The sequence below is a fragment of the Aethina tumida genome, chromosome 1 (assembly GCF_024364675.1).
Source record: "Aethina tumida isolate Nest 87 chromosome 1, icAetTumi1.1, whole genome shotgun sequence".
In the NCBI taxonomy this organism is placed as follows: Eukaryota; Metazoa; Arthropoda; class Insecta; order Coleoptera; family Nitidulidae; genus Aethina; species Aethina tumida.
Genome location: NC_065435.1, coordinates 39,296,105 through 39,317,717, shown reverse-complemented (window position 1 = coordinate 39,317,717; position 21,613 = coordinate 39,296,105). Strand labels below are relative to the sequence as shown.

The 21,613-nt window shown below is 27.4% G+C and overlaps 1 protein-coding gene across 10 annotated transcripts in view; it reads left to right on the top strand.

Annotated features, from left to right (window-relative positions):
- The window catches only part of LOC109608216 (focal adhesion kinase 1), a 59,739-nt gene that overhangs the window by 24,275 nt on the left and 13,851 nt on the right, over positions 1-21,613 (top strand). For 2 of the 10 annotated variants that reach the window (XM_049961707.1, XM_049961708.1), the window contains exon 2: positions 5,699-5,917. The exons of 3 other annotated variants lie outside the window; for them this stretch is intronic. In XM_049961707.1, the coding sequence (XP_049817664.1) occupies positions 5,700-5,917 (218 nt within the window). In that variant the 5' untranslated portion in view covers position 5,699. Of the gene's footprint in view, positions 1-5,425; positions 5,918-21,613 lie in introns of those variants that run through there. 5 more of the 10 variants (XM_020024653.2, XM_020024640.2, XM_049961706.1 and 2 more) reach the window with 4 other exon arrangements.

The following is a 21,613-nucleotide window of genomic DNA, read 5'->3' as shown; positions in this document are numbered from 1 at the left end:
AAAACAATCTTATTCCGGGTGACTGTTTCTTGTTTTGTTTTTTTATTATTTTTGGATTAAGCGCGAGGCAACGTGTTAAGGTATTAATTACCGATTAGACACTTTAAGGTTATTAATTTCAATAATTATTTATCGAATTCGCTGCAGGTTGTTATATTTTTCCGTTTAAAAAAGTAGTGACACATCTTGAATGAATGCATCTAAGATTAACAAGTAGTAACTGTACACTTCGAAAGTTTTTTCCGCTGAAATGATTCATTATTGTTTAATTGTTGTTTGTTTAATTTAAATGCAAGATTGTCGGTCGTTTAATAAAAATTTTATGTGATTCTTAATAAGGATAAGGAAATATTAAGATAAATTATTTGATTATGTTAAAAAATAATATAAAATTCTTTAAGTAGGCGAATTAGAAACGTGGGAACGTCAAATAAATAACAATATTTTATTAGAAACACTAGCAATAGTTAATATTTAGAGAGGCGAGAGAAATATTGCTTCATTTATTCATTGAAATGAAGCATTAAATAAAAATGAGGAAATGCTGACGACATTTTATTTCTTCATGGTTTCTTGCAGAAATATATTGCAAATAAACTTCAAATTTTACATTTAACAACAAATTACTTAATGTACTAGTAATAAATATTAATTTCTTTACCTTGTAAATGATTCGCAACAATAAAAACTTTAAATCTATCTTTCTTTAATAGGCGGTTTTAAATTAATGTTTTTGTACTAAAAAGTATCTAGAAATAAGTAACGGTTTTAGAAAAATAATTGAATAAATATCCAAATTAGTTCAGTTTATTTTAACTTATTAATTTATATAATAAATTTTACTACACTTTTCCTCATAATTGTACATTTTAAAATTTTAATGTCAGCTTTCCTTAAAATCTTTTTTAAAAAATTAATAATTTTTGTGTTAAAAATATATAATTTAGTAAATAAGTGAATTGGTTTAAATATCTAATTTATTTTTAATTTTTTACTGATTTTTAGTTAGTTCAGTTAATTTTAATATATGAATTTCTCTGTATTTTTTACAAAATTATAAATTTTAATATTTTCTCAAAAGAATAATAAATTTATTATCAAAGTTTCCAAATTGGTTCAGTTTATTTTTATTTCTTATTAATTTATATAATAAATTTTACTATTTTTCTTCAAATTTTTACAATGGTCACATTGTATGTAATTTTAATATTTAAATGTCAGCTTTCCTTAATATCTTTTTTAAAAAATTAATAATTTTGTATTAACGTTATTTTTATATTATTTAGTAAATAAATGAATTGGTTTAAATATCTAAATTTATTTTTAATTGATTTTTAGTTAGTTTAGTTAGTTCATTTAATTTTAATTTATGTATTTTTTACAAAATTATAAATTTTAATATTTTCTCAAAAGAATAATAAATTTATTATCAAAAAATACACATTATGAATATAAAATTTTGTAAATAAATTTAAATTCAATTATTTTTTATTTTATACTACTTTTTTCTATTTTTCTGCAAAATTTTACAATGTTTGAATTGTATCTAATTTTTAATTTTTAATATTATGATATTCTTAATATCTTTTTTAAGAAATTTTGTAAATAAATCAAAAAATTATTGTATGTATGTTTTTATTAATATTGTTTAAAAAAGTCGTAATTTTGTGAAGAAAATAAAATATAAAAGTTAATAAAGAAACAAGTTTCAATTATAATTTATGGAAATCGTTCCGATGCTAATTGAGACTTCCTTTTATAAAAAAACGTTGCATGCGTTTTTAATTTTTTCAGTTTAATTGAAGTTTTAATAAGGATATACTGTTATGTCTATATGTCTATATCCGGAAGAAGCAGCTGCCTTCTCCACTTCTTTATAATTTTATTATTAATTATTCAAGGCGCAATTATAACAGTGCACCTTTGCATATACCTGCGACTTTTTCCATTCATTTTCACAAAAAAAAAACACCATGTCTACATAAATATCTTCCGTTCACAATCAATAACGGAAACGTCGTGTCTGGTCATAACTGATACCGGACATTTTTGTAGTTCGCCGACACGGGAAGTGGTACTTTTCGATAAAAAATAAATAACCATGTAGTGGTTCTAATATTACCTTGACACGAAACTTTTGTGCTGTGCAATTTACGCATTATTTCGAACCAGTCGAGTGCGGCCGGGCATCCATTACAAAGATCAGATTAATTAATTATCGCGTTACGAAAATAGACGCGGAAGAAATAGACTCTTGAACGGGTACTAAAATAAAGTGTCCCCGTCCGCTGTTTCACTTGCAAAACGTTCCTGGGTTTTAATATCAAACGTGCTTTTACGTAATCACATAAACAATTTATTTAGTTGAGAGGTCTTTATGCAATTTTAATATTCCCATTATTGGATTTTTGTCTGTGGCACTCCGGATTTTTAAAGGGCATCAAACTGTTGACGTTATTGTTGCTCATTGACTTCGTATTATCGTGTTTTGATTGTGGTTTACAAAATAAAGGCTAAAATATACCATTATTATTACATCAACATGTGTATTCCAAATAACAATGAATTGTTTAAATTTTTAACTGTATTATATGTGTACAACATTTTCTTTAAAAATTAAACATACTGTGACACAAAATAAAACACATCCGGTTGTTATATTTCTTTGATTTTTGATGTACAGTCTAGGGTAATAGAGAATAGTAAATTTCAAACAAAAATATTGAATACATTTTTCAGTATCATTTTTTTAACGTAATAGAGTTGACGATGATCCAGACACTCATTGCTTTGCCTCGATATTGATTCAATGAGTTGTTTAATTTCTTCTTGAGTTACCCCATTCTGTGCTGCTTCTATTTGAAGCTGAAGGTACAGTCCATTCTATGGTAAATATTTTGCAAGACAATGGTATGAATGGTCACAAAAATCACCATCTGACAATATTCTCCAACAATTCCAGACATTGAATGGAGTAATGGGCCTATATGTTCCATTTTCTTTAAATTACTGAGTTAACTTAAAGTTAAGGTCCACTATCACATTTTCTTTTTATTCTATTGTAGTGCAATTGTTTTTTTCTTAGTGCAAATAACATAGAGGATAGATGCCTGTGAACTTCAGATTTCTGTACAAAATAACTTAAAATAGCTGTTGTAGTTTATCAATCTTTAGCAACTTATCTTATTTGATATAATACAAATCTCTATTAAATGTAATTTATCAAATGTTCTTCACTTAATAACACGGAACAATACTAGTAACAGGAGTAGTGAGCACTGATGACGTCAGCAGATACTTCTAATTTTGAAAAATACTCAAATGAATGCTGTGATGAACATAGATACATATGTAGGGAGATTCACATAACATACTGAGAAGTTTATGGAGAACTTTATTTTTTGCTTTTAAAACAACAATAATTTAAATAGAATTCTAAAATATCTTTCCATTGGTATAAGCATTACATATACAGTATTGGCAGAAAGTAGAGCAACTTTTTTAAAATTCAAAAAATTTTTGTCCCGGTTATTATGTTCAAAAAATGTTGAAAATTAATTTCCCTTAGAATTTTAATTAATTCTACACTAATATATTGTAAAATTTCCATTATTATGAATAACTTCCAAACACCTTTTTTAAATGGAAATCAACAGTCAATAATATTTGGAGCCATATTTTGCCAGGACTCTTGCTGACTACTATACTCTTTGTGTCTTTTTTGTTGTTCATTATCTCCCATAAGTTTTCAATGGAGTTTAGATCGGAAATTTGACATGGTCAGTTCATAACATTATTTTTTCCCTTAAAAGCCATTGCTTCAAATATTTTGAAGTGTGTTTCGTGCCAAAAATAAAGTATTAGTGGCATATTTTTATCTGAATACATTACCATATTGTTCCTCAATATTTCTTTATATATAAAACGATCCAAGATACTCTCTATTCAAAGGAGAGGACCCATTCCAAATCTCGAAAAGCAGCCCCATACCATTACTGACCTGTCGCCGTGTTTAACATTGAGTATGGTAAAGTTTGGGTTAAACTTTTCATGAATAGGTCGCCTTACATATAAAATCCCATCACTATTGACCAGATTAAACTTGATTTCATCACTCCAGATCGTTTGTTTCCAATCATTTAAAACCCAATGTAAAAGGGACCCCCTTGTAGTAATCCATCTTTTACAGTTTTTGAAGAAACATTAATTCCAAGTTGTGTCTCACGTAGACCTTTTATTTTACTGGAACTCAGTATCTTTTTTGGAGTAGGATAAAATTTATTTATCCTGAAATCTGTTGATTTTTCTTGGTTGTCTAGTTTTATTTTTTCCTTCCACATCACCAAATCTTAAAAATTGTTGTAAAATAGGCGTTATATTCGAGGGACATTGATTTTTCTCTTATCGGATTTAAAGAACGATACAATCCATAATTTTAATTCGGGAAATAATTTCTTTCCACGAGGCATTATATTAACTAATTAAAAATTATTGTGGATTTTATAGAGATTAGTAACATTTAGCAAAAAGTTAATCTACTTTTTGCCAGCCGAATATTTAGTATTTTGATTTGTAGCTAACAGAATTATTCACCGATATGTTTGTATACAGTGTGTTCAAATTGGTATAACTTATATTAGATTTGCATATATAGGGCGGTAGCAATTTATATATTTTTAAAGTTATTCTACTTTCTGCCAATACCGTACATAAAATGAATGTTAACAGAGTGAATGGTAAAATACGAATGGAGTATATATTTTTTTAAAATGAAGCCATGGATGGCCCTTTTCTTATATTTTACCTTACATTTGGAACGTCCTTTTATAATATTTTATCTCGCAGATGAATATACGAGAGGAGGCGGTTTTCTAAATACAGTGCCCAATGCACTAAGCGATTTCAACAAACAGATAAACAGTCGACAATGGCACCATTTACATGTCACAAGTTTGAATCGACATAAAACACAGTAATTTAGCCTCGCACACGAGTGTTTCTCTTTGTTTTATCAATAATTTACATATTTTAAAATGTAAAACTAACCATTCATTTGGAATTATCACAACAAATATGACCTCTCTGTCAACGCGAATTCTTTCCACTATCGTTTTGTAAACATCGTCCCAGTTGACATTAGTAATAACATCGCAATTATTATTTTTAACCGTGGAGTACTTAGAACTATCGGCGCGGTGTAATTAGCGGTAAACAAATGGGGAATTAATTTTATTCAAGGAATTGCACAACGGCGCAACTTGCGGCGCCCACGCCGCGTCCAATTTAGTTGTAAATGGCGTTTTATCGCAATAGAAAGTGACTTTTCGAAATGCACGCCGATGTTTAGCCACGTTCCGCCGCTGCTGAGATTGTTTTGGGTATTTTCAGCCGTCCGACCGACCGACCGACCGACCGAAATGAATTCGCCTTTTATCTTTAAAAACACACGGATGTCAAGTCAAGTCGAATGAAAAAAAAAAAAAACAAAATAAAATAAAATGATCCGTTTTACGAGCGTTCGACAGGCGTCGTTTGTTTTCTATTTCCGTGTGTTAAACTGTCGTTAACGCCGAGAGATTACGGCGGGGCGTTTTCTTTCGGTCATTCGAAATACACCGTGAAAGGGAGTCGGTCGGCCGGCACTTGAAATGAAGGACGATCCGGGTGGTAAATTGAAAACGTCTCGTTGTTTTGACAGAATGTTGGAATTGGTGAAACGGGTGAGCATGGTGGGCAGTCCCACATCCTACAGTGCACGTGTCAGTTTAAGGAAGAAAGATAAGAGTGCGAAAAACAGTTTGGTTATCAGGCCAAGTAGTTTGTTGTGTGCGGGAAACTCTGAGGACTATTACGGTAACAACATTCAGCAACAAAGTAACACTTGGAAGTTTCACAAACAGAGACCCAGTTCTCTTAGGTAAGATTGTGACAATGTCGTACGTTTTACACTGTTAACGAATCCACCTTTAAAAATGTGTGACTTCTGTTTGAATCACTGTGGTAAAATTTAATTCATTTTACAGTTATCTGGTCCCACTTTAGTCATTATTGTTATCGAATGGTAAATTTCTCACGAATTTTATTCGTCGAATTACATCCTGTAATTGTTTAATAGCGACAAATTCTACAAAATTGTTCACATTTAGATTATCTTTAAGTATATTATCAATTTAATTTAAAATTTTTCTTATAGATGAATAAAATTTAATCAAAAATTAATAAACGCAACTTCACTTAACCTAAAATAGATAGTTACATTTAATTAAAATTATTATTAAATATTCAATATATAAACCTGTATAAAATTATTATATTTTTTATTATATTATGTTATAAATATTTACTCATCATTACAAACTAAAATCATTTATTCAATCAGTATTTTATTTAACTATTATTTTAGTTATTAATAGTATTTTGTATTTTAAATGTTTAATATGGATTAAAACTTTTATATTAATTAGGTATTTATTAATGAATATCTGAATTAATTAATATTAGTATTTCTTTGTTCCTCAAAAACAGGACGAACCCCTAAAGTTTTACTGAACAAATAATCGTAAATGCGAAAGCATAAACTCTTTAATTAGTATTTTGAATATTTAATTTGTTTTGTAATAATAAATAACAAATGATTGAATAAATGTAATAATAATATAATAATAATAATGTTTTCTTAATATCTATTTTGTTTTGTAACAATAATTAACAAGTACGATCTATAATGTTTAATTAAGACAGGTTGTATTTAATTAAAATTATTGATAAATTTTAAATTCATTTAAAAAATATATAAATATGTATAAAATTATCATACTTTTGTTTATAAATTGAAATTGTTTATTCAATTAGTATTTTATTTGCGCAATAATTATTACTTTTATATTTAATAAATATATTTAATATAATTAATACTCAATTAAAATTAAAACTTTTCTATTAATTCTGTATGCTATTGGTGAATTTAATTTGTTTCGTAAATATAAATAACAAGGGACTGAATAAATATAACAATAAATTTATTAATTTCAATAATAATATTATTATTATTATTCTTAATATCCATTTTGTTTTGTAACAATAAATAACAGAAATAAACAAATTAAAATTATTAAATAATATTAAATTTATTTAAAAAACTGTATAAATATGTATAAAATTATCATATTTTTATTTATAAATTGAAATTGTTTATTCTATCAGTATTTTGTTTGTGTAAAATTTTTAATAATAAATTATTTTTATTTAAATTAAATTTTTTCTATTAATTATATATATTTTGTTGAATATTTTCTTAAATTTGTTTTGTAAAAATAAATAACAAGTGATTGAATAAATATAACAATTTGTTAATTTCAAAGTAAGAATATTATTATCATTAAGAATAATCTAGTAATTAAGCATAAATTTAACTTTTTTAGTTGAATATTAAAAATATTTTATACCTTCTTTTTGTTTGATTTTTTTATATAAAAGAATTTTTAACTAAATTTAATGTTTATTAAGAATTATTATATATAATATTACTCTAATTTTTGTTTGAAAAAAATCTTTATTACTAAAATGTTGAATCTGTTATAAATAAATGTTTCATTTTATAATTAATCAGTAGTAAATGAATAAAATATTTTTTATGAATTATTATATTTATTTTGACAAAAAAAGAAAAAAAAAGATTTCTGAAACAAAAAAATTATTTGTCTAAAACTAATTATGAAGAAATAGTTAAATTTTTTACTAAATAAAAATTTTACTGCATAAATTGTTGCATGTTTAACAAAAAATATTTATGTTCTCTGTTTATTGAATTGAAATTCTATAAACATTAGTCTTAAAAACGACTTGAAAAATATATTGTGAATTTGCTAGACCGTCTGTAAATACCTAATGACCAAATAACAAGCCATCCGAATCTCAAATATAAACTGTGTTCTTGGAAATCCTTAATTTGCCGCGACATTAGTTGGTATGAAGTCATTTTCCGATTCTATTAATACCCAATGTACATGGAAATGTTATTTTTATTCGTAACAGAGGTTCACGAACTTCATTCAAATATTGGATCCGACGGTTTCCGTATCGAAAATATTTGCCCGCGACCAAACTTTTTGGTAGCCCGTAAATATTTGTCGGGCTGTCGCCCGATGTTTTGATAATGGTATTTATTCCCTGTACCTGGAAGCAAATGCGTTTACAAAACGATCGTAAATTATTGGTCAATAATATTAACAGTTCCAGACACGCTGACACACGTAAGTGTTCCAGACATTCGGGCACTTTAATTCCTAAAAGCTTTTACAGCGCCGGCACTTTAAAAAGATCGCAACTTATATAACCTACATAATTCCGGGCTGCACAATCGCTTTTCGTCAACAATAAAGTAAAACCGGAACGTTACGTTTGTGCCTTAATTGCTGGAAGCAATTTTGATCCTTGCCGGAACAGACGGGAGGTTTAAACTTAAAATTTACGATCCGAATAGGGGATGTACAAGATGTTTGCTTCTAGTCAACAAGGTCGTTTGCACGTGATTCTGTTTTCTGAACGGATTTGCGGTACGATAAATAATATTCTGTAAAGTGGTGCTTTTAGAGTTTAGCTCAAGTGTCGTTTGCCGTTACTTACATTCAATTTGTTTCAGAAGCAAAGTTTGCTTGAAATTATTATTGGTCTTGATAACATCGATAAAACTTTGACATTCTACCAAAATTCATCTAAAAAAATCCCCGAATAGCAGTTTTTTTCAAACACAGAAATCTAAACATGTAATATTTATTATAAATATCAAAATTTGATTATGATAATTCAGGCTATAAAAAATTAATAATAATCAAATGATAATTAAATCAAGGTTTATCATTATTTCGACTTGTATTCATGTAAAAATTTGAAAGAAATTGTAATTTCTTTGGAAAAAATGTGATAACTGTTAATTGATAAATGAATAATATAATTAGGTAATGTTCACATTCTTTCAAAATTCATGTAAAAAAATCAGAAATTGTGGTTTGTCAAAAAAAAAAAAATGTATAATTTTCAAAATTTCATTATTCAGATTGAAAAAAATTAGAAATTTTGTTTTTTTCAAAATAAAAAAATGTATAATTTTCAAAATTTCATTTTCATTGTTCAGATTGGTAATTTTTATCGATATAATTAAGTTCTGATTATTATTAATTAATAAATATATAAAATAATTATATTGTTTCATATTCTTCCAAAATTCATGTAAAAAAAACAGAAATTCTGGTTTTGTCCAAAATAAAAAAAAAAATGTACAATTTTCAAAATTTCATTTTCATTATTTAGACTTTCCGAAATCGATAATTTTTATGCACAAAATTATTAAATTTTAGTTATTATACGATTTTTCAGTTGCAGGATTGATATTTATCCTGATAAGTATGAATTCAAAATGATGAAGTGATAATTATTAATTGATAAATGTATGAGGTAATTCTATTATGTTCAGATTCCTCCAAAATTCATGTAAAATATCAGAAATTCTGGTTTTTCCAAAATAAAAAATTGTATAATTTTCAAATTTCATTTCCATTATTCAGATTATCAAAAATCGATAATTTTTATGCACATAATTATTAAGTTTTTATTTTTATCCGATTTTTTAGTTTCAGGATTCATATTTATCCTGATAAGTATGAATTCAAAATGATGAAGTTATAATTATTAATTGATAAATGTATGAAGTAATTCTATTATGTTCAGATTCCTCCAAAATTCATGTAAAAAATCAGAAATTCAGGTTTGTCCAAAACAAAAAAAATTGTAAAATTTTCAAAATTTCATTTTAATTATTCAGATTATCAAAAATCGATAAGTTTTGATTATTATCCGATTTTTCAGTTGCAGGATTGATATTCATCCTGACATGTATGAATTCAAAATGATGAAATGATAATTATTGATTCATAAACATATGATATAATTCTATTATGTTCACATTCTTCCAAAATTCATGTAAAAAAATTCTAGTTTCCCAAAATAAAAAAATTGTATAATTTTCAAAATTTCATTTACATTATTCAAATTATCAAAAATTGATAATTTTTATCTACATAATTAAATTCTGATTATTATCCCATTTTTCAATTACAGAATTGATACTTATACTTATGTTTGAATTGATAATGATGAAGTGATAATTATTAATCAATTAATATACAAATCTAAGAATTATGATTTATCTAAAAAAAGTATTGAATAAATTCCAAATTTTAATTTTTGTTATTCATTTGATACTTATCAAGTCATTACATCAAAATGATTATCAGTGATAATTGTTAATTATTGTTAAAACTCATTTTAGTAAAACATATTAAATTAAATATAAAAAAAAATAAAAAATATGTAAGATATAAATTTGATAACAGGTGCTGTTATTCATTTAAAATTAAAAAAATAAATGTTTTGAATATATTAAAAACTATATTTTATCCCGATAATTATCAAAATTTGATGCGTTATTTGTAATCATTTCTTTCAGTTGTGACCTATTAAATTTAAACATACCAACTGGGCGTTACTTATTTCGTTAATGGACGGGTTCTGACCTGCTAAAAATGCAGGATTTACGAAATTATCGCGCAACATTGCGACATTTATCTAAAGTCATCAGTCTAAATCAAGAACGACCATTTTTGTATCTATTAATCATGGTTCAATGGCGAATTTTTCAACACGAGGGCGGTGCTGTGTTCAAGAGCCGACAGGTTTATAAAAAAAATTTGCATGTACGCACACAGTTTATTGTGTGTCGCCTAAATCGCTGCCCACCTTTAAAACTAACGCAGTAGTTCGTAATTGAATTAAAATAATTCATTCTAAAAATAAACGTTATGTTGTGTAAACAATTGGTTTTGAAACCCCTGTGCGATTATCTTTTGCCACAATGACGAAGTCCAGAACTGGGTTACTTCCTGTCGGGCGACAAAGAAGCGAAGCTGTCACGTTATCCGAAGCGCCGCTGCTTCGAAAGGCACGAACGACGATAGTCGAGGCCCGTTAAAAAAGGCGGATGCGCCCAATGTTTATCAATTAACAAGGAAGTCGAATAATAAGTAATTTTGTTCGCCGCAAACTCGCCGCAATGAATGCATGTGGAATTGCTTTTAAACCCGCCGTAAAAGGACTACATTTTTTGTTGTTTAAGGTTTAGGTGTTGCGTGATACCTTCTAACACCTTGACTTTTAAAAATTTAGCGAAAAATTTCGCAACGTTTGCTTTGTTCGCATTCATTCACTTTGACAATTGTTTAATGTTTTTTTTTATTTTGTTACAGGTAAGTCGTGCTTAATTCGTAAGTAACCCGTTTGGTTTATAAACATGGGAAATGATAAAAATAACATTCTCTTTTTAATGTATTCATTTCGACTGTTTAATAAATATAAATTTTAATTTCCCCGTTCGAAAATTGCTATGTTAATTAAAAAGAATTATGATTGATGGCCAATTTAAATGTCTAGGATTAATCCCGTTGTTTCGTTAATTATACTCCTAATCCATTTGTGTATTATCTCAATTGCTAGAGGCTGTTTAAGATTGATTCTGTGGGTCGGCTAAAACTATAAGTTGTAAGAACTCGCGACTTTACACAATGTTGCCATATGTATCTTATTATTTAATTTAGGTTTTTTCAAATTAATTAAATGATAATTTTCTCGAATGACTTTTTTCTCAATTTAAATTTATTTGCTATAAAATTAAATACATATATTTTCACAATTTTATTGATCTTTAAGATTATTTATAATTTATACAAATAATATTAAATAGCACATCTCTGATTATGTATCTAAATACATTTAGAAATATTGAAAGTGATTAAAAGGTCATTTTAATTAAAATTTTTTTAATAAAATATCTGCCTTTTTTAAGTCCCAAAGGTCTCCTCAATTTATTGATGAATTAATGCATTAATTAGAGCATTTTTTTTATTTCAGTAATCAGTAAAAATTCAGTGTCATAAAACTCGAGAAAACATTCAAAATGCAATTTGTTTTTGAATCTCAGAAATATTTTCAATTGGGGTTGAGTTAGATTTTTTATATTTATAATAATTTTACTTCCAAATTTCAATAAGGTTTTGAATTCGAAATCTATACAAAATATGTAATTGAAAAATATACAAAATTAAAAAATAATAATAAATATAATATATTGTATATAGTGAGGCCTTTCTTTGAGTCTATTTTTTTTTTGCTCCAGAATAGAACTGAATAGAGAATAAAAATCTCTTTTAATGAGTTTTTACAAGACCAATTTGAACAATTTACATAAATTTTATTCGAGATTGATATTTTGTTATACATATTTTTTCAATTTTTAAACTTTTTTTGAATATTTCTAACCCTTTTTTATTCATTTTTGACTTCATTGTTATCGTTTCTCTTATCATTCACTTAAATTCTTCGTTTGAAGTTTATAAAGAACAGAAAAAAAAACACTTAAACTACTTTTTTACTTTATTTTGAACAAAAAAAAAAGTTTACAATTTTGAATTCGAAATTAATGCAAAATATTTAATTAAAAAAAAATACAAAATTAAAAAAATATATTAAATATAATATATATCGTGTATATAGTGAGGCCTTTCCTTGAGTTTTTTTTGTTAACTTTGTGATTACTCATCTGATTTTAGGCAGCAAAATAGAATTCAATAGAGAATAAAAATCCCTTTTAATGAGGTTTTAAAAGACCACTCTTTCTATTTAAAAAAATATAGAATGCTGGACAATTTGAACATTTATATAAATTTTATAGGAGATTAATATTTTGTTATCAGGGGTACATAATTTTTCTATTTTTAAACTTTTTTTGAATCTTTCTAACACTTATTTATTCATTTTTGACTTCATTATTATTATTTCTCTTATATTTCACTTAAATTCTTCATTAAAAGTATATAAATATAAGAAAAAACACTTGAACTACTTTTTAATTTATTTTGAACAAAAAAAAAATTAGAATTTTTGACTTTAAAATCAATATAAAATATGTGACTAAAGAATATACAAAATTAAAAAAATATATATTAAATAAAATATATATTTTTTTTGTTAACTTTGTGACCATTCAGCTGATTTTAGACAGCACAATAGAATTGAATAGAGAATAAAAATATCTTTCAATAAGTTTTTTCTATTTAAGAAAACATAAAATGTTGTAAATGTAGGACAATTTGAACACTTTACATAAAATTTTATGTGAGATTGATATTTTGTTATCAGAGGTACATATTTTTTTCAATTTTTAAACTTTTTTATTTTGAATCTTTATAACCCTTTTTTATTCATTTTTGACTTCATTCTTATCCTTTTTCTTATCATCAATTTTGTTATTTTCTATGAAACACCCTGTATATATTTTTCAATTTTTCTGTATTTTATTACAAGCAAAATGGCTACACCATGAAGTTATTATTATTTTTTTAAATTGACACATACTCAAAATGCCTGTAAGGCCATCAATTTTGATCCTGGAAAGTTCATTTTTGGCATACACGTTAACCAACGACCTTCTTGTAGACATGTGCAAATTTTCTAAACTTGGAAAATATATTTTATTTGGTTCCTTGTTTAGATATTTGATTTTTTAGACAATCCTCGTTATATTGTATAAAAAAGCCTTGCAAATATTTAACGAAAAATATTTACTGTCTCATCAACGTGGTTGTTTCGTTGCCTCCTATTTGATCAACATATTTGCCATCTTCACGGCAATCTTATCAGATTATCAGAGTGTTTGTGGTGCCTTGAACGGTCCCAGCTCGATAAAAACCCTCGATCCGCCCCCCAATAACAGACGAAATGTCCGCCGATCGCGAGCCACTTCGTCCGGCAACATTGTCCCCTTCTTGGCATGTGGACCGTGCGAACGGGCCGCGCCAGACATCGTGGCGAGGTGCTCGTAGGTGTCCGAGCCCATGACATCATCGGATGGGAACGCTCTCTCGCCCTCTCTGTCGCTCTCTTGCGACGTCCGTGTGTTTACAAAACACGACGCACCACGTGTCCGAGAAACCCGACCGGCTGCCATGTAACCGACCGACGAGGAGGTTGCCCAAGACCCGCAATAAACACTGGCTCGATCTTTTTTTTATTATTATCGTGTGTGTGTGTGTGTGTGCCTTTTTTTAAAATGTTTCGATGAAAACGTTTGAAGTGGCCCACATGCAGCTTTGTTTTTTCCTGATAAACATTTCGGTACAAGATGCTCGCATCTGGCGCATTTGTCGCATTCGCCGGCTGAATTGGTGTGCGAGCCTTAAATGTTTATTGGCTGTTTTATCTTTCAATATTTTACCCTTCTTATTAAACAAACAAATTTCATGCTTCAATCTATTTATTTATTTTATTCACAATTTAATTTCGAAACAGAGTATTTCATGCTACAATCTATTTATTTATTTTTATTCACAATTTAATTTTGGAACCAGGGTATTATTCTAGTAGCTGGAAATTTCCAAAAAAAAAAAAAAAAATTGTTGAAAACAACAATCTGTGCAAGATCGATATGACGAAAGTATATTTTTTAATTTTTGGAAAATTAAATATAAGTTTAAATTTTTCATTTTCAAGAAAGTTTTCAACTAAAAATTCTAAAAATTGAAGGAAAAACTGATATAAAATATATTTCATTTCATTTATACTTTATGCACATTAGAAAAAATTAAATTGTAATTTTGTTTCTTTTTTCATTTTTTATCCAAATGTTATGAATTTTTGATAATTATTAAAATTTAAAGTAAAACTGAATTAATAAAATATTAATATATTTTAAATATTATCTATACTAAAGAATTACGTATTTATTTTTTTCATATTTGTCAAATATTTTAAAAATTTGTAAGAAAAAACTAAATTAGTGATTTTTTATACAAAATTAATTATAAAATAAATTTAATTTTTTCATTTTTAAGAAAAAAGTTTTAAAAATATGAATTTTGAAAATTCCAAAAATTGAAGGAAAAACTGATAAAATTATATTTCAAATATAATTTATACATATCACAAAAAATTAAATTGTAATTTTATTTATTTCATTTTTTATCCAAATTTTTAAAATTATTAAAATTTAAAGTAAAACTGAGTTAATAAAATATAAATATATTTTAAATATTATCTATCTCATTATAAAAAATTAAATTGTAATTCTAGTTTTTCATTTTTTAGTATCTTACTATTTATTTTTTTCATATTTATCAAAGATTTTAAAAATTTTTAAAAAAAAATTAAGTTGATGAATTATATATTTTATACGTTTAGTGATTTTTTATACAAAATTAAATATTATATAAATTTAATTTTTTCATTTTTAAGAAAAAAGTTTTCAAGATGTGAAAATTTTGAAAATTCTAAAAATTGAAAGAAAAACATTATTTATATATAAATTTGATTTGTGATTATATTTTTGATTATACATTTTAAAAATTTACACATTTGAACAATAATTTTTCTATAAAAAGATTCATTTTTAGTCAAAAAATTTGAAGCAAGTAACAAATTTTAACAAACCTTATTTTTAAATTTGAATTTTTTGTCGAAAAGTTACTCCGGTTGTGAATTTTAAGTGTTTAAATTTATAAATTCTTCCAATAATATTGAAAGAAAAAAAAAAGTTGTGATCAGTGAGAAAATTACAAATTGAATTTAAACGAAGGTGAACAAAAAGATCGTATACACCATAAATAACAGTTATCAAAATGCCATAACTGCCTCATTAAATCATTTATTTAAATATTGCAAAACAGAATAGTTTTCCATCGAACCGAAGTGTAAAATCGGTCTGCCCACACGGGCTGATGAAACCGAACACCTGTACCGAAGGACGATATTTTCGTTTAGCGCCGAAGACCGTAAAGTTTATAACAATTTAACCATTAGAACGAGATAACGTCACATCCAGTTTCGGAGTAAAACGTTGTTGCAGCAGCATTTATTAAAAACACAATAATAAATAAATAAGAAAACTTTTACGATGAATGTCGCGTTCTTAGGAGTGGCATCTTGAAATCTGACGTTTCCTGCACCGACCGATCCGGCGAAGTTTTCCCCGAGTGAATAAATGGAAAGTTGAGTGAACGAGCATCTGATTTGAATCGAAGTTTCAAAAGTTTTTGCATAATCTCTAATGGGCCGTTTCATATGAATATTTATCGTGCGTTTTCTTACCAATGGATTTCATTTACATTTCGTGAATTAGGTTTAATGGTTTTGATTCTTGTTACGAAAATTTAATCGTCCATTAAGTTGAAAAGGTGAATATACAACATTACAGTTGTAAATTTAATTGGTCATTCTAAGAGTGAAAAGGAATGAATTATTTTAAAAACAAATGAACATAGGAAAATGATTCAGTATAATATTTCCAAAGTTTTATGTGAAGTTCAAAATTGATATAATTAAATGTGAATATACAGTTACAGTTATACAGTTTTGGCAGAAAGTAGAGTAACTTTTTTAAAATTTAATTAATTTTTGTCCTTGTTATTATGTTCAAAAAATATATATTAAGAATTAATTAACTTCCTTTTATAAATTTAACAATAACATAGTTGAATAACAAAAAAATTAGAGTTTAATTTTACTGATGATTATTAGGCTGGCAAAAAGTTTTATTACTACAAATATATTGTAAAATTCCTATTATTATATTAACAGATGATCAATATTTGAATATTTGAATCCATATTTTGTCAGGATTTTTGTAGAACCGTGAATAAATCTTGCTGATTACTATACTCTTTGTGTCTTATTTTGTTGTTCACTATCTACCATGAGTTTTCAATGGAGTTTAGATCGGGAAATTGACATGGCCAGTTAATAAACATTAATTTTTTCCCTTAAAAGCCACTGCTTCAAATATTTTGAAGTGTGCTTTGGTCATTATCTTGTTAAAAATAATGTTTTAGTGGCATATTTTTATCTGAATACGGTACCATGTTGTTCCACAATATTTCTTTATACTTAAAACTATCCATGATACTCTCTATTCAAAGGAGAAGATCTATTCCAAATCTCGAAAAGCAGCCCCATACCATTACTGATCTGTCGCCGTGTTTAACAGTGAGTATGGTAAACTTTGGGTTAAATTTTTCATGAATGGGTCACCTTACATACAAAATCCCATGACTGCTAATTAGATTAAACTTGATTTCATCACTCGTTTCCAATAATTTAAAGTCCAGTGTAAAAGGGACCTGGTAAACACAACTCTGGCTCAACTGTTCTTCTTTGATAGTAGTGGTTTTTTGGTTGTCCTTCTCCATGAAGACCCCATTGTAGTAATCTATCTCATACGGTTCTTGAATAAACATTAATTCCAAGTTATGTCTCAAATAGACCTTTTATTTTGGTACAACTTTTTTGGAGTGGGGTAAAATTTGTTTATCCTGAAACCTATTGGTTTTTCTTGGTCTTGGTCCAGTTTTATTTTTTTCTTCCACCTTACCAAATCTTGAAAATTGTTGTAAAATACGAGTTACAATTCAGCGATATTGATTTTTCTGTCATCGGACTGAAAGAACGATACAATCCGTGATTTTAATTCGGAAAATAATTTCTTTCCACGAGGCAGTATACTAACTCAGTTTACTTTGGTGTATTCTGCAAAACTAAAAATTATTGTTGATTTTGTAAAGATTAGTGATATTCAGTAAAAAGTTGCTCTACTTTTTGCCAACCGAATATTCACCAATATATTTGGATACAGTGTGTCCATAATTGGTATAAATTATATTAGAATTTGCATATATAGGGCGGTAGCAATTTAGATAGACAATAGATTTTATAATGTTTTATATATTTATTTGGTATAATTTAGAAATAACAGAGAACCATTAAAAAATAAATTAACCTTCGTTAAAACATAAAACAGTTAAGTACTGTAAAAAAAAATAATGATAATTAAAAATATAAGTTTAATATTTAATGTTGGTTTATTAAATTATTTTCTAGTGGGGTATTTGAAATAGTTCCATTGATTGAATGAACTGAGTTCCAAGATAGTTGCGTATGACAAGTGCGGCCGATTCGTTTCGCATTACGCAGCTTATGCAAATTTTTCCGCAATTTTCTAGGCCACAAGCAAAACGATAAACGAACAAAGTTTATTTATGTCGGACAATAGTAAAAGTCCGTTTATTTATAGGATATCGGCCGCTCGTAGGTTATAATTACGTTGCGTAAGACATAATATCGGGCTTTGTGCATCTCAAAAACGTGACACCCAGGTGTTCTCGAGAGCTCCGGCTTCTCGCGGCACGTAAAAAATCGAAAACGTTCGACTCGATTATTATTAGAAAAATCCGTTGTTTATTTACGGAATGTGTCTGCGTTGGGAAATTGTTAATTTATGTCCACGTTTTAACGTTTTATGTTTTATGCACAATAGAATGGGCTCAGCATGATGGATGCTTTATTAATATTTGTTTCTATAAAGTTTCTCCTTGAGCGGAAATGTCAAGAACTTTGCTTTACTTTAAATTGCTCTTGCAAAATTGACAGCTAGTTACTTTTCCTCCGATTCGATTCATTAGGGAACTGCACAACTTAAATTAGTTTGCCATCGCAACGTGGAAAACATCAAACTGATTAGGTTTTTTACGTTTTTATGGGAACTGGTCCAACATATTTCAAGATGTAACAATGAACTATTACAATATTAGACTCACTCAAGTCCGCGTACAATGAATAGCTCGAGAAAGAATACTTATTACTTGAGAACAACAGGAAAATCATAAATTGTCTTTCGATGACCCATTGTGTGCATTCTCGGTGAATATGATTTAAAGATTAAGTAGACGTTAAGAACGCATTGTCAATTGCCATGTAAGTACTTTGAAACTTGTTTAAATTTTAATTCAGGTTGAAACACAGTTAGCTATAAACAACACAGTTATTAGCTAAGATTACACAAATGCACCTGAATTATTCATTTAATTATCCAGACACACAATACTAATTGTAAGTACCTTTTGTTTTTATACGTTCCAGCTAATTGAATCACTTCTTTGTTGGTACAAACAGCAAAATCCCGATCACAGTTATTTCCGGTTCCCAAATGGGACGCGCTGTCAAATATTGATGGTCTAAATACGTTTATGGAAAATGCAAATTCAAAAACAATATACGATTCATACGTTTAGGAATTTTTTATTAAAATACTGCCCCGATGATTAATGTTTTGTGTGGGTGTCTGATCAGATATGCCAAAACTGAACAATGTCAACTTGGACGGTTGGTGAGTGACAAAAGAATCGCCGGCCACCGCCAAAACAACAATAATTCTTTAAATGTCCACCGTCATTTGACTTGTTGAATTATTTATTGTTTTTTAGGTTTGGACTAAATCAATATTACGTTCACATTTTGTGGGTTAATCAGAATCACCATGTTTAACCTGGTGTAAATATATTATACAGTATTGGCAGAAAGTGGAGCAACTTTTTTAAACTTCAAATAAATAATTTTTGTCCTGTTTAAAAAAATGTATATTGAAAATTAGCTTCCCTTTATAAATTTAACAAATACATAGTTAAACAATAATAAAAATTAAAGAGATTAATTTTACTGATTTAACTGCTATTTAAAGTTTTATTACTACAAATAATTTGTGATTAGTATTTTAATTAATTTTACACTAATATATTGTAAAATTTCTATTATTATACATAACTTATATTTGGAACCATATTTTACCAGAACTCTTGCAGGACCGTGAATAAATCTTGCTGATTACTATACTCTTTGTGTCTTTTTTGTTGTTCACTATCTTCCATAACTTTTCAATGAAGTTTAGATTGGGAAGTTGAGATGGTCTGTTCATAACATTAATTTTTTCCCTTAAAAGCCACTTCAAATATTTTGAAGTGTGCTTCAGGTCATTATCTTGTTGAAAATAATGTTTTAGTGACATATTTTTGTCTGAATACGATACTATGTTGTTCTTCAATATTTCTTTATACATAAAATAATCCAAGATATCCTCTATTCAAAGGGAGGACCCATTCCAAATCCTGAAAAGCAGCCCCATACCATTACTGACCTGTCACCGTGTTTAACAGTGAGTATGGTAAACTTTGGGTTAAACTTTTCGTGAATAAGTCGCCTTACATACAAAATCCCATCACTGCTAACCAGATTAAACTTGATTTCATCACTCCAGATCGCTCGTTTCCAATCATTTAAAGTCCAGTGTAAAAGGGACATGGTAAACTCAATTCTCGCTCGTCTGTTCTTCTCTAATAGTAGTGGTTTTTTGGCTGGCCTTCTCGCATGAAGACCATCCTTGTTGTAATCTGTCTCTTACGGTTCTCGAAGAAACACTAATTCCAAGTTGTTTCTCAGGAAGACCTTCTATTTTGCTGGATTTCAGGAAAGGAACTTTTTTGGAGTAGAATAAAATTTGTTTATCCTGAAACCTGTTGGTTTTTTTTGGTCTTCCAGTTTTATTTTTTCCTTTCACATAACCAAATCTTGAAAATTGTTGTAAAACACGAGTTACAATCGAATTATATTATCCTTAATTTTAATTCGGAAATTAATTTCTTTCCACGCATTATATTAACTCAGTTTACGTTGGTATATGCTGTAAAATTAAAAATTATTGTGGATTTTGTAGAAATAGTATAAAGTTGCTCTACTTTTTGCCAGCTGAATATTTAGTTTTTTGATTTGTACTAACATTTGTATTATTTTTAATACAAGAAATATTCACCAATATGTTTGTATACAGGAGTTTCTCTACTTTCTGCCAATACTTTTATTGTATGTAAGACAATACTAAATCAATCAAAATATCTTATAGTTTATTTGAAATAATTGCATTATATTCTTGTTATAATTATTCATATAATAAATTTGATGATTTTTGGTGTTTTAATCGAGAATTCATATCTAACATAGAAGATAAGAAAGGATTTTGTTTACAGAATCTTATATTCGAATAATTATTTACTATTTTCACAATTTTTTTCACTTATTTAAATATATTTGTTTTCTTTAGCCTATTAAAAAATATTTTAGCGTTTTGGAATTTTGAGTAATTTTTTTAACAATTTACCAGTTTAAACTTAGTATTATCCTTGAAAATTTAAGATTTTTTAATTTCTTATTAATTAATTGAAACTTACTTGGTTTATTAATGAGTATTAAGTAAGTTTCAATAGATATTTGAAAATATATGTATAAAAAATGTATTTTAGTTTCAAAACAACATTCACAGCTGTCACATATTTCTCATGACAAATATTGAATTTATTTCCAACGAATTTTCAATTTATTCAACAGCTTTTCCCGACCCACTGTGAACTTAATTTAGATTGTTCATCATTATTTTCCAATCCAACAGAGTTTTTTTTTTATTATTTTTTAACAGTCCTGCCGTCGACAGCGACTCCATTATTTCATTCGTTAATTTCCACCGTGCATCCCGATTCGACGAACCAAACAGACAATCGGCAATAAATCGCGTTTATGACGGTACGGACGTCGTTAGACCGTCCCAATTAAAAATAGCTAATGAATCACGGAACGTGTAGGCTCCCATCACCCGGTTACACCTAACCGTTAGTCAACGTCCAAATATCGCACC